Raw genomic sequence first — 15,505 nt, 5'->3', positions numbered from 1 at the left:
GAGAAGATCCGAAAGGGATGACTTGCAGCAGACAGATACTAGTAAAGATAGTTGAAGACGTCATCACAGAGAGAGAATGACTCGATTCAATTTGGGTTTTATATTATTGTACATTACATACTAGAATGAATAACGTCGGTGATTTTATATGTTGAGTGATAGACCAGGTTGAGTCAAATATCTAACACTTACCTACCAGAATTAGACACAAAATCCACTACCCAAAATAGTAGTAAGAGTGCAACAGTCACCATACTTTTGATTTAAGTAAACTGAATAAAGTTTTTGATGCAATTTTAGGTGCGTATTATAAACCTATGGGTCTATCTCTATCTCTAGGTATCTCTATAGTATTTTTGAGCCTATTCATATATATGAGAGTTTAATTCATATACACATGGGCGTGTAATATTTCACAGATTGTTGTTTTCTTATTGCTTAGAATGTCGTTTTCTTAGGAAAATATCGTACGAATCATGCTGCTACAAATGTATCAACCTCTATACTACGAAGTCTCTACCCCTTACATGTAGGATTATATATTAATCAAAAGGTTGTTATATTTAGTCTGTAGACCTGGAAAACAACAATCTATGAAATATTACACGCCCCTGTGTTCATATATATGAGAGTTAAATACAATGCTTGGCGATGTGTTTGGTGACATTTACGTGACATTTACGTGAACTGTACGTACAAATAAAATGCCATAACTCGTGTGCGCATTTTAGAAACCGTTTCTTCACACGTCAACTGCCAGTTCAGTATCTTTCGTGATTAAATATTTTAACGGTTTTAGTTTTAACACTATTTTTTATATTTTGTCATTTGTCCCTTACTGTTGTTTAATCTCATGTTTGTCTTGTGTAATGTGAATTGTTTCTTTTTAAGTGACAAGACAACACTTTTCCGTGTATTTTATAAAATGTAAAATAACTTTTAATAAGTTCTGAAGCAACGATTTGTGCATTGTTTAAGTTTCACAAAAATATTGTTGTTAATTTTTCCTTTAGGCCTAATTATCAGTATTTGACTTTGGTCCATTCAAAGAGAATTATACTAGAATTTTCTATTCAAACAAAGTGTGGCCGGAACAGTGGAAAGCAAACATTTTATCACCATGACTTTTGGATTTTTATTCTGTTCACCCATATTGCATTTCGGTAAATTCGCAGAACGAGCCAACTGCGCAGCCGTGGTGCAATTGATGACGTCACCAATTTTTGTAATGGCGAATGTCAACAGTTCGAACTACAGTCGCTAGCGTCTTCCTTTTAAATACGTTGTAACATAATCCGTATTTCTCTCTCCCTGCTGCAGTAAGCCAAATGTCAAAATGGAGGTAGATTCAGACTTAGACCAAGAACTTATGCAGCAGTTCAGTTCCATGGGAACAACGGACAAAGAAGTACTCATAAGTGAATTTCAGAAATTATTGGGAAATCAACTCAACCCGGCAGGCTGTGCGTTTTTTCTCGATATGAACAATTGGTGGGTATTATTTTTATTATCGTCTTATCTTTTCATTAGTTCCACATTTATAGAAGTGTATCATATTTATTGACTTTGTTTATCAGTATTTTTTTTTCAATTTGTACTGGAGAGAGACGTGTCACATCATGTGATGTTTATAAATAATTACGTGAATATAATTGTGTTGTTAGGCCCCCTCCCCGTTTTCACCCCTCCCTGTTCTCACCCCTCCCCTCAAACCTATCAGATACAAAACAATACATGTATCATATTAAATACATTGCATTTTAAATACCGATTATAAATCAACAAATTAGCCATCTGAATGCCCTTGAATACAAATTTGTACTGGTTGTGGTTGACTAAACATTTTTTTGTTGGGGGGGGGGGGAGGTGTGTCGGTATTTAAAGTCTGTGTTGACGGGTCATTTTTTTTTCTTTTGAAAATCAGGATTTGTTTTGGTGTCTGACTGTCATAGGTGACTTGTGAATATTCCATTGCTCTACTCTAGGTTGTTGGTTCGTAATAAAATGAATTGTGGTAGATTATGTAACAGTTCTATTGTATTATTTTGTTTATAAATCCTTTCCAATCTTTTTAATTTTCAAACCATAATCACTACATGAATGAATTATAGTTTGCAAACATCGTACGTAACATCAAAATTAAATTATTTGTCTAAGTTTGCTACATAGACACTCAGGCTGTTGAAAATGTCATTAATTTGTAATTAATTCTTTAACAGGATATATGACTTGATGACAAGGGTAGTTTAGGTAATCATGTATGATATATATCATTGTTTCTGTTTGTTAAATACATTATAATCCACCTCAGCACCTAGGGTCTACAATCATATTATCAAAATTGGTCTCATGGAACAGTTTCAATTGTTTGTTGTTATGTAATTGAATGAATAAATTATCCATACTGTGGTGTTGATCTTTTGAACAAGCAAAATACTAGTACATGTATGTACAGACACGTTACAGATACACACACACATGCACATACATACGTACGTACACATACACACACACACATACACACACATACACACATATATACATACACACATATATACATACATACATACATAGTATACGTACGTATGTACGTACATACATGCATACATACATACATACATACATACATACATACATACATACATACATACATACATACATACATACATACATACATACATACATACATACATACATACATACATACATACATACATACATACATACATACATACATACATACATACATACATACATACATACATACATACATACATACATACATACATACATACATACATACATACATACATACATACATACATACATACATACATACATACATACATACATACATACATACATACATACATACATACATACATACATACATACATACATACATACATACATACATACATACATACATACATACATACATACATACATACATACATACATACATACATACATACATACATACATACATACATACATACATACATACATACATACATAGAAAAGGTATCCATTGTGTGGTCAGAATAAATTGTACATGTCAAAGACTTCATTGTTTATATGTATATAATGCAAACATTCCAATGTCAAACCATACATTCTACAAGTTTCTGTGGTTTTCAAAAGCACTAGCGTGTCCACAGTAATTTAAAAAGTCACTTTTTTAAGATGAGGTCACATTGTAGAAGCTAAGAAGGTGTATGGAGATGTTTTTATGTGTGTATGTGGGTGGGTGGGTGGGTGGGTGGGTGGGGGGGATCTGTGGAGAGAGTGTGTGTGTGTGTGGGTGTGTGTGTGTCTCTCTCTGTGTGTGTGTGTGTGTGTGTGTGTGTGTGTGTGTGGAAGGGGGGGAATTAGCCTAGGAATATTCATTATTATTATTATTATTATTATTATTATTATTATTATTTAATTTCTTATAAGTGCACTACACTACATCTCAGTGCTCTTTACACAACGAAAAAGATTGCATATAAAAGGTACCGATCTATTGGTGGTCCTATCAGTAACATTTATGACTTTATTACAGGAATCTCCAAGCTGCAATATGTTCATATTATGATTTTGAATGTCCCAAAGAAAAGCTTCCGTCAATGTCACTTGAAAAAGATGTTACAATAGGGGAAGGGGAGTCAGTGCCACCTAACACAAGATTTATTAAGACATGGAGGATAAGAAATGCAGGTATGTATTTACTATTAAGACCACCTAAGATATGATTTTTAAAGGCAGTTTACAGAATGTAGGTACATATTCAGACCCCCTAACTCATGAATTATTTAGACATGGAGGTTAATCATCACTCTACTGAAGGGTACTTGTTTGGACACAAAAACTATAAGCTGAGCATATTAGGAATAAGCAGTGTATCAAGTCTGCCTAACTCCTGGTTTATTAAGAGATACTGTGGATAAGAAATTTAGGCATGTTTAAAGACCCCTTAACTCATGAAATGTAAAAATAGAATACTTTCATAGTGTTTATTTCTGTTCTGTGGTAAAAAATAAAGCTGTATAACCTTGTCTTTATCTTAGGGGATGAAAGGTGGCCAATTGGACTATGTTTAAGATTTACATCGGGTCACCAATTAGGTGCTGCAGATACTATACAAGTAGAGAGTCTATTCCCTGGTCAAATTACAGATCTTAGTGTACCTATGATTAGTCCATCTACCTGTGGTATATTCCAAGGACAATGGAGAATGGTTACAAGAGGGGGTCAATATTTTGGTGGTACGTATGCAGCTTTTCATTTTATCTGTCTGTCTGTCTGTCTGTCTGTCTGTCTGTCTGGCCATGTCAGTCTGTCCATCCATCTATCTGTCCAACCAACTAACCAACTAACTGTCTGTCCATCCATTGATCCATCCAGCCATCTATCTAACCAACCAACCAACCATCCATCCATCCAACCAAGCATCCATCCATCCATCCATCTAGCCAACCAACCATCCATCAATTCAACCATGTTTATCCGGTATTGCAATGTGTATCACTATATGCAATACCAATATCGCAGGCCAGCAGTGTACACATTGTATCACTATGTATATGCACATTAAATCATTACAAACTAGTGTGAGAGTCATACAAACAAACTTGGAATGTAATATGATGGATGCATTGTATTGTTTTGAAAGCTGTTATGTGTGTATGTGCACATAAATCACAGACAAAGCTGTGAACACATTGTATCATGATAATATTGTGCACATAAGAGACATACAGACATGTGCACATAACAGACATACAGACATGTGCACATAACAGACATACAGACATGTGCACATAACAGACATACAGACGTGTGCACATAACAGACATACAGACATGTGCACATAACAGATATACAGACATGTGCACATAACAAACATACAGACATGTGCACATGACAGATATACAGACATGTGCACATAACAGATATACAGACGTGTGCACATAACAGACATACAGACATGTGCACATAACAGATATACAGACATGTGCACATAACAGACATACAGACATGTGCACATAACAGACATACAGACATGTGCACATAACAGAAATGCATGCATACATGTGCAAGTAATAGACATACTGATATTGCACATGACATACATTTATGATTTTGTATGTACATAACAGATATTGCATATGCATTTAACATACATTGTATTTGCACATAATAGATATTTTATGTACTTAACAGATATTGTCACTTATGTGTATATGAAATCATAAATGCCTTGCATCAGCATTGAATTGTGTCATTTTGGAAAACTATGTAGAAATGTGAATTATTAGCATATTTTGTATAATGTCTTTCATGTACTTATACTACTTTTTTTTGTTCCATTCTGTTTTAGAAATTATTTGGGTGATAATAGAAGTGACAGAAGGTGGAATGTTAGGTTTAACCCAACAATTATCATCATTAGGTAGTGAGTTTGTACAGGAACCTATTCCTAATGGTTCAGTTAGGAATCCATTTGGTGCATCTCAATCACAAAGTCATTCAATTAACCAAATAGGTAAGTAAAAAGTGGGTCAGCTACCGGCTGTACATGTTAGTAGGTCTTTTTTGTGCTGGGAATTCCTCCCAGCGATTTTCTGTTATGCAGACAAATACACACAAACAAACAAACACAAATGCTATAGAGATCCATTTGGGTTTGGAACTACGTGACAGGGCTATACTGCACGCTCTATATCACGTTGCTGTGGAACTGTCAAGGCTTTCCCAGTCAGGCCACAGGCTATCCCAGAGTCACCCAGGCCCAGCAAACATGGCACCTGCAGGCTCTGTGCTAGAAGGTCTTACCTAAAGCTTTGCAAGATTTCCATTGAAAGACGTACACAACTATACTTAATTATGATGTTATGTACTGTGATTATAAGTGTGTGGATACATACAAATATCAGGTTGTGTAATCAACTAGTTGGATGTTGCATAGGATCATTCAAATGAACTGAACACATGCACCTGAGATCGACACCTGTTAACATTAATGAAAAAATAATGCTGGTAACAGTCCAGGTGTAACAGTCTCCATGTACATGTACGTGCATCACCAAAAATACTGTAAAAATTACCTCTCAGTGGTTCCCAGTCAAGGTGGTGAAAGGAATAGAGACAGCCTTGTGTTCCCCAATGGACCACATAGCAGAAATTGGAGGAATTTAATTGAACCCAGAGTCTTTACACATGCAGAGCATTGTCCATTTCAGCTGCAAGTGTTCATGTACACATCAGTTCATTTGAGGTGTTCACTGACAATGACTTTAACGCTGTATTGGACACATCCACAGAATGATCATATCCGACAACCCACAACCTGATTGGGCAATTATGTGTCAAGATTTTCAAACTGTATTATCAACAGACTAATTCTAGTCACAAGCAAGGTATTAAGAGATTAAGTGGAATAGTGGTATACCCCTAGCACCATATACAGACTAAGGTAGCTACCATAAACAGACTAAGGTAGCTACCATATACAGACTAAGGTAGCTACCATATACAGACTAAGGTAGCAGCCATCAAACAGACTAAGGCAGCACCATAAACAGGCTGACATAGCTACCATATACAGACTAAGGTAGCTACCATCAAATGTAGAAGTACAAAGTTCATCATTTCATTGTTTATGTATGTGTATGATTTGTGTTACAGATTTGAATCATACCAGTACAACATCATCAACAGAAGAACCTACATGTCCTAATTCACCCATTAGAGCACCCATATTTCAGGTAAAAGAATCAGAAAATAAGTTACCCAAAACAATGTTTGACTGACTGATTGACTGACTGAGTGACTGATACATTGCTAGGGTGGTCGATTGATTGATTGATTTATAGATTGATGGGGTAAAGTGATGTATGATTGATTGGTTGATTGGTTGGTTGGTTGGTTGGTTGAGTGTGTGATTGATTGATTGATTGATTGGTTGATTGACAAGTTATTATTTGATTGATTGATTGATTGATTGATTCATTTATAGATAGATAGACTGGTTAAGTGATTGATTGATTGATTGATTGATTGATTGATTAATTGGTTGATTGACGAGTTAAGTTATTTGATTGATTGATTGATTGATTGATTCATTTATTTATAGATAGACTGGTCAAGTGATTGGATGTTAGATATATTGATCAATTTGTGGGTTGGTTGATTGATTGAATGGTTAACATGATTAATTGATTGAAATTGGTTAATTTATCAATCAATCAATCAAACAAATAATTGATTGGTTGATTGACATTGATTGGTTGATTGATTGATTGATGGCTGATTGATTGATTGATTAATTGATTGATTGATTGATTGATTGATGGCTGACTGATTAATTAATTGATTGATTGATTGATTGATTGATTGATTAATTCTGACCATGTTTATTTCGTTCACAGGTATCCAATTCTGATACCAGCTATCTTTTACAGCAGCATCAAATCCAGTTTGGTAGTCAACCTAGTGCACAACACCAGTCTGGTAGTAATGATTTCTTTTCATAGAAGTCTTCAAGATTAGAAGTAGTCAAGTATAGATTTAGAGACCAAGTCATTTCATGTACAGTAATCAAAGTCTTTACCGTTACCATAACGACAACTTACATATTTTATTGGCTCTTATTTTGTACATGCGAGCTGAATACAAGGCATTCTCAGATTTTTTCCTAATATTCATGGATGCTTCATTTAGTTTTTAGTCTTGTGTCATTTGTTCTTTTCTCCATAGTTTTCTATTGCTTCATCTTTTCATGTAATGGCACACATACAGGACAGTGTTCTCCCCGGATGATAATGGTTTAGTCTTGGAAAATTTGTATAACAAAGCTTTATTATTTAATGCAAGTTTTCTATCTTCTAATCCCTTGAAGTGTCATCTGACTTTGAGGGCAGAGTTCTCCCTAGACTAAGTAGACTGGTTCCCTGTCCAATCATGACTAGGATAGGTAAATGCTAATCTATACATGGCTGTCATTGGCTATAATTCCTAGCAGTCTGATTGGCCAATGTCATTCTATGCCTTCACCTTCAAACTGCTGATCTGATTGGCTTTCGATTCCAACCAGTGAAAATTGAATATATGAGCACCCAAGCAAATATCAATGTAAGACAGGGTTTTCATGTTGTGGCTTCAAGTAAGATCAGATTGGCTGTTTGAAGTCATCCAACAAACAAAACACAAACAAATAAGCTTGACTTTCCTAATAGTGTCCTGCTACAGTGCACATTGGCCACCATCATTAAATTGATCTGCTGCCCTCAGTGTCAGGTGATTTGAAAATGTAGTTAGTCTGCCATTTTTGTCGGATATCGACAAAAATGGCAGTCTTTACGTGTCCCGTTTCTCAGAAGCACTAGTGGTGAGAATAAAATGGGACTGGGGGGAGACGAGTCCATGTTTTCCCCAGAAAATGATGGTCAAGGCATGAAGAAATTGCATAACAATGACAAGCATTGTTATATAGTGTGTCCATTACTCTATGGAAATCAGTAACTCACAATTCTTTAATTGCCTAGGGAGTACACTGTCATGTTGTGGACCCTCAGTGGTCAGTTTCACCAATAGGTATTAAGATAGGGGGTCTAGTACATTCTTACTATAACTTTTAGGATAGTGTTTTTTTACTACTTTTATGAGATGAAGATTTATGATTTAACAGAACCCATGACTGTCCAATCTAGTGCTCAGAGTGAGGCTAATTTATTCATTATTCATATTCATGGTAATTACTTTCATCTAGTGCTAAATATATGAGACTAAGTGACATTCATTTAGCCTCAGACCACGAAAAAGTGGTCTGAGATTTAGCGTAATTATTGGAGAGTTTTTCATTCAAAGTTTGTCAATCACTTGATATGAAAGAAGAATATGGAATATCTGTTGTCTTGGATCATTCACTGCATAGCCAATACAAGATGTGTGAGTAATTAGTATTCATTTATGCTAATTATCCATGTAAATTTGGTATTCAAATTTATGTTAATGAGTTATCAGATCTGACTATTCATTAGCCTCGCATAATACATTGTGTAACCTATACAAGATGTATGGGTATCAGCCGGTAAGGGGTAATGATCTAACCATAATAAAGTACTAAGTAAGTCTGTGAAAGTACAACTGCCGACATCAGACCATGGATGGACCGAACCTGTTAAAAACAGGGAAAGTAAACAAATGAATTAGATTAATAACACTTGGCATAGTGTGTTGGAAGTACAGAGACTTGTATTACATTCCATCATTTGATAAGAACAGTTTTATGGCCTCTTTACACAATAGTTCATTTTCACAAACAGATTTCCAGTTTCCCTGGCATTTCATGTACACATAAAGAGGCCATAAAACTGTTCCCATCAAACCATGAAATGTAATACAAGTCTCTGCTGTGTTTTTAATCCAATTTATTTGTTTACTTACCCTGTTTGTAACAGGTTCCATTCATCCATGGTCTGATGTCTTAAGCTGTAATTATGTGATTGGTCTCTGTAGGAGGTAATCACAAAATAGTGAAAGGAAAGTTAACATCTCAACTTGTTGGTTTTTGGGCCTCTTTTTTGAAGAGTGGCTAATTTACATTCAGTTTATCAAGTAATGTCCTTTTCAGTATTGAAGTTCTTCAAATACTCTGAAATATAATTTCATATGTGGGTGTTTTAAAACCCACAATAGTGTACCCATTCTGGTCAAAATCTTAGCATCAACCTCGTTAGTTGTTTAATGAACTTTGATCGTCTTTTGTATTACATGATGATGATTGTTCCTTAATTGCTGCCATTAGTGAATCAAAAGGACAACATAGATATTAGACTGTAAGATACGTCGTGCCATTCTGCCCTCACCAGCCTCCTCTCACCCGACATGGGAGGGGTTTACCGATGTGTGAGGGCGCCCCGCCAGGGCGTACCTTACAGATTACGTAGATATGTGTAATATAAAGGACAGATCAAATAGAAATTAAGGTCAAAAGATTAAATTAAGCAACTAACTTATCTGATACATAAGTTTTGAATCAGAATAAAGAGAACAGTGTAATTACTGTTATTTTTGTTTAGGAATGACATACAAGCACTGACATTGAGAAATAGTTGCCATTTATAGGCTCAATGTTCGACCCAGAAAAAAAATCAGATTGATCTAGAAAGACACAAGAATTGAAAACTGACTATTTATAATAAGTTGAAATTGACATTGTATGTAGATGCTGAAAACATTATTTTTAACTTCCAAGTGTATTGTATGAAATATGTATGAAAGTAAGGCTGAGGTGTAGTATTATGTGAAGTATGGAAGTAAGGCTGAGGTGTAGTGTGAAGTTAAGTTAGAGATTTAGTAATGTATAACAGATAGAGATGAGTGTTATTCAAACCTTTTAGATGCTGTGTTATGTTTTTAATCTTGCAGTGTAATAGTATATGAAAGCATACCACTAAAGCCTCAACTTAGTATTGTATTGAAATAAACCAATCTAAGCTTGCTCAAGTAAAGAATTTACTGTTCAAAGTTAAAACAAGTCGGGGACCTTTTCTCAAGTAAAAGACATTAACATTACAACTCCCATGTATACAAGAAAGCTAGGCCTGTATACCTATACACGATTCTACTGAGTATACAAAACTACTAATCCTGAATTCTGATCGACAATAAAAAAATGTTGTTTTTTTTACGATAATATTGATTCCTTTAATAGATGTATTATGGAACATTTCATTTTCAAGAAATTGGCATTTCCTTAAATTCTACTGGAATCTCTTCCCAAACTGATTTCAGAAGATATGTTTCGCATTCTGGTCGGTGAGGGCGCTCTAACACCACAGGCGTATATTACTGATAGTGTGTAGAGGATTCATAGCCTGTTATTTTGTAACAGCATGGAGTTGATTAAATTCAATGTAGTCAGTTGTGCCACAGCACCATTGCCACTATTTTCTGTGAATAGAAAATGAGATATTAGCCAAAATGATGAAAAGTGAGAATAACTTATTCCATAGTATGTTACAAATCTGCGATGTTGTCATATATGGTTCAATAGAACATACAGTTGAATTATACAAGCTCGGTTCACACGTATACATCCTTTAACTTTGATGTTTGTGTACCTCACCTCATGTAGGATGGCCTTGTGATTAGACAGCTGGTATTAGTAGTACAATCACACCAGATGTTAAGGTTTAATCCTCTTTCTGAGGGGGGGGGGTATTTGCTTGTACAAAAAAACTACAAGTTGGGAAAAATATGAATGTTTAGCACAGTTTCAAAAGACCTTCAGTAGGTTTTCCTAACATTATACCAAGTCAGGATTGTTCGAAGACTTTCCACACATTTGCATAAACATTCAACTATTGTGATGCCTATATATGGTACAATCAGTTTAGTTAGGATATGTTTCATATCAGTGTGAACAGAGTTATCTATAATATCTTCATTTAACAGAGAATGAGAACACAAACAGACATCATTTACAGGGATCGCCAAAGGACTGTGCATATCATTCACAATTTATGTTCCCCAAGAACAATTTAGATAGATAAGAAACAGGCTTCTCACAGACCACAACAACACCACATTCCTGCCGACAAGCAGGCACTGTATGTGTACACACATATCACTTGTAACTTTGAATCAATACACATGTATGTGTCAAAATCTGAGCCTGCAATGCAATAACTTTCAATAGCTTGTTTGTTCCATGGATGATGTGTGCATGTGTCTGTGTATCAGTAGGGGTCGGATGCAATCTGATTAAAATCCAATGTAGAGGTCGGCTAACTGTTTATCGCGTTTTTATCCTGATCCTCTATGTAGAGAAGGCGATCAGGATAAAAACATAAACATGTACCATGAAGGTCAATCCAGGCAAAATAACAAAGGTAAAATAGCAATAAACAGTTAGCCGACATCTACATCGGTTTTTAATCAGATAGGAGGTGATTAAGATAAAAACGTAAACATGTACAATGAAGGTCAATCCAGGCAAAATAACGAAGGTAAAATAGCAATGAACGATTAGCCGACATCTACATCAGATTTTAATCAGATTGGGGTCGGATGATGTTGTTTATATTTGTATTGAGTGGTCTGTGGCAAGCCTGTTTCTTATTTAGTATCTAAATTGTTCTTAGGGAACATAAATTGTGAATGATACGCACAGTCGTTCGGCGATCCCTCGATGTTTTACCTGTAACAGTTCAGGGCTCAAGATCAACAGGAGTTCCATGTCCAAAGACTACCAATTCTTGTCATGGGGCTACCATAATTTGCAGCTGGTAGCCCACTCAGACTATCACTGATTATGCGAGGATGAAAGATTTATGGACACAAAAGTATTTTAATAACACACATATTTCAAATAGAGGAACTCTGTTTACAGTTCAAGAATATGGGACTATTGGTCACCATCCTTGGGCTACCGATATCTGAAATTGGTAGCCCACTATGACTACCAAAGAAAAAAGTTAAATTTGAGTCCTTCAGTTGCAATGATAAGTTGAGGATTTAGTGTGATTTCATATTAAAATGAATTGTATGATTATGATGATGATTGAGTTGTAAAACTGTGTATGTTGGTTGACAGCATCAATTCCAATGGCAATTACATAAAGTAATCACGATACTTTTCAAATTAGTCTCTTTGTCTCATTCTTTGCTTGCCACTGTCAATGTGAAAATGTCTTGTGTATGTAGGTATACTTTCAGAATTTCACACTAAAATAAGCTTCACACAGCACATACATACATACACACATACATATATACATACATACCTACATATGCATACATACATACATACATACATACATACATACATACATGTATATACATACATACGTACGTACATACATACATATGTATGTACCTACATACACATGCACACTCACATACATACATCACACACACACAGATATACATATGTACATACATACACACACATACATACATACTTATATACATACATACATACATACACACACACATATACATACATACATACATACATACATACATACATACACATACATACACACATATACATACATACATACATACATACATACATACATACATACACACATATACATACATACATACATACATACATACATACATACATACATACACACACACACATACATACATACATACATACATACATACACACACACACACACATACATACATACATACATACATACATACATACATACATACATACATACACATATACATACATACATACATACATAAAATCATCATTACACATGCAGAGAAAATTGTAATATTCAGCACAAAAATACATAACTCCTAAAACATTTCAGAGTGAACACAACTTCAGAATGATTTCACATAAACATACATGTGTAACTTTGGATACATTTCAATAACAGGCACACACATATATACACACATATACGTACATATACACGTTATACATACACACATGTACATACATACACGTATATACATACATGTACATACACACATGTATATGCATACACACACACAAACTCCACAAATATTTCAGAAAGTTTCGGTTAAACTAATAATATGCATCACTCACAACTTGCTTGATTTACATATTCTTTATTTCATATAAAGTTCACAAATAGAAAATAGCATTTCTTAAATTGCAATCAGAAAACAAAACTGAAGGTCCAAAGTTGTATACAGCGGCTAAATTTAAACCAAAAGTGTCTTTCTGTAAAATAAATTACTTCTTGAATCAATACTCATTGTATACTTCGAAGGCATCATATGTAAATACATGTACACAATATTTTCATAATACATAATGGTCCCTACACCTTCTCAACTATTTCTGTAAAATTCATAAATAATGTTGCAAATAATGAGGAATTAACTATTAATATGATGTGAGCACCAAATAACTTGTTAATCTACTTTCAGAAAGTAAAATGAAACTATTGCACTTTATCAAGTTGGCTTGATTCTGTCATCAAAATATCCGAGCTTCCACGAAAAAACAAATTCTATGCTAATATGGTATAAAATACCAAAAAAAAACGTGATTGTACATAAATATTGGCAGATGGAGATTCATGTAGCACCATCAAAATTGAAAAGTGGATAATACTGGTACAACAGAAACAGTATCAAGAGTACAGTAGTGATTCCGCTTAGAAGGGTACTCCTTAGTGGCTAATTAACGGATAGCATAACTGAAACACTTAGAAGGGTACTCCTTATTGGCTAATTAACAGATGGTGTAACTGAAACACTTAGAAGGGTACTCCTTAGTGGCTAATTAACGGATAGCATAACTGAAACACTTAGAAGGGTACTCCTTATTGGCTGATTAACAGATGGGGTAACTGAAACACTTAGGAGGGTACTCCTTAGTGGTTGATTAACAGACGAAAAAACTTAAACTTTAACTTACTGGTTGATTGTCAGATCTCTAGATCGGAACATGAACTGCACCATAATTTCATTCATGGAATATTTTAGCGTTAAATTTCCATGAGGTTCTATAAAATCTCATAAGTTCCATATTTCAATCTCTATTCAGTCTCTATAATATGAGACAATATATCATATTATTCTATATATTAGATTACTTAATTTTCTTACTTCAGTCTATGCTTCCCAAAAAGTTATTGCACCTTATTCATTATTATATTATAGCATTACCAATTCCAGTGAATTTTGTGACGTCATCGCTGTACATTATTACTGATAATGTACTCCGTTATTGGGCATTGCGGCCCCGGAACGAGCATAACAATACAAGCTTATTTGTTCTGTTTCTTCGTACGACTAGGTATTTTTTCGAAATGTATGTTGTTACTTATGATTGTCATTTCCACTGTTTAAAAATACAACGCATTCATGAAACAAGTTTGTCTTCACAGCAGTTCATTGAAGTGTATATGTGTGTGTACGTGTACGTACGTGTGTCGCTATGATTAGTATTCAGCTTCCGGGCCGAACATGGCAGACGATGTTCAGCGCTGTGTATATTATGTTGTTTTGCGTTTCTCGGTCTACAAATTCACTGGAATTGGCAAAACTATAAAATAATAACAATAATGTATGCCCTCCCAGTCCATAACGGACTCAAGCAAACTTTGCACTCCATAATGGGCTCGGCTGTCGCCTCGCCCATTATGTCGTTCAAAGTTTGCTTTCGTCCATTATGGGCTGGGAGGGCGTACATTATTGTTTAAACATTTATGATTCTGAATTAGCTAACTTGACTATTTATACACATACAACTAGTAGCTGTATACTGTACATTATATACCATGCATGAGCCAGGTTCAACAAAACATATGGAATATAATATACCCTGGTCATTCTATGTCACAACAACTTGCATCTATATCACAACAACACGTGTCTATGTCACTGGTTCTCCTGTGTTTGAAATACGAGTCAAAATGCTTAAAATTGACATTATTACTTTCCACGATTTAAATAAAAAACATTATTGGTTTTATTCTATTATTCCTCAATATTTTTATTCCTTCAGCCA

The 15,505-nt window shown here is 34.7% G+C and overlaps 2 protein-coding genes across 2 annotated transcripts in view; one reads left to right on the top strand and one right to left on the bottom strand.

Annotated features, from left to right (window-relative positions):
* Positions 1 to 1,235: 1,235 nt before the first annotated feature.
* On the top strand, positions 1,236 to 12,617 carry LOC144448014 (protein ILRUN-like). Its single transcript, XM_078138160.1, has 6 exons — positions 1,236 to 1,491; positions 3,548 to 3,702; positions 4,053 to 4,250; positions 5,366 to 5,530; positions 6,673 to 6,752; positions 7,416 to 12,617. Exons 1-6 carry the CDS (start codon positions 1,337 to 1,339, stop codon positions 7,518 to 7,520), a joined length of 858 nt encoding a protein of 285 aa, XP_077994286.1. The 5' UTR covers positions 1,236 to 1,336; the 3' UTR covers positions 7,521 to 12,617.
* A 981-nt stretch (positions 12,618 to 13,598) lies between these two features.
* LOC144448692 (choline/ethanolamine kinase-like) overlaps positions 13,599 to 15,505 on the bottom strand; it is an 18,478-nt gene continuing 16,571 nt past the window's right edge. The window contains exon 9 of the mRNA XM_078138980.1: positions 13,599 to 15,505. This exon is cut by the window's right edge and continues 1,072 nt beyond it. The gene's annotated coding sequence lies outside the window, so the exon portion shown is untranslated.

Source organism: Glandiceps talaboti, chromosome 17 (genome assembly GCF_964340395.1).
Source record: "Glandiceps talaboti chromosome 17, keGlaTala1.1, whole genome shotgun sequence".
Classification (NCBI taxonomy): domain Eukaryota; kingdom Metazoa; phylum Hemichordata; class Enteropneusta; family Spengelidae; genus Glandiceps; species Glandiceps talaboti.
Note: the sequence above shows the minus strand (reverse complement) of the source record. Positions and strands in the feature narration are given on the sequence as shown.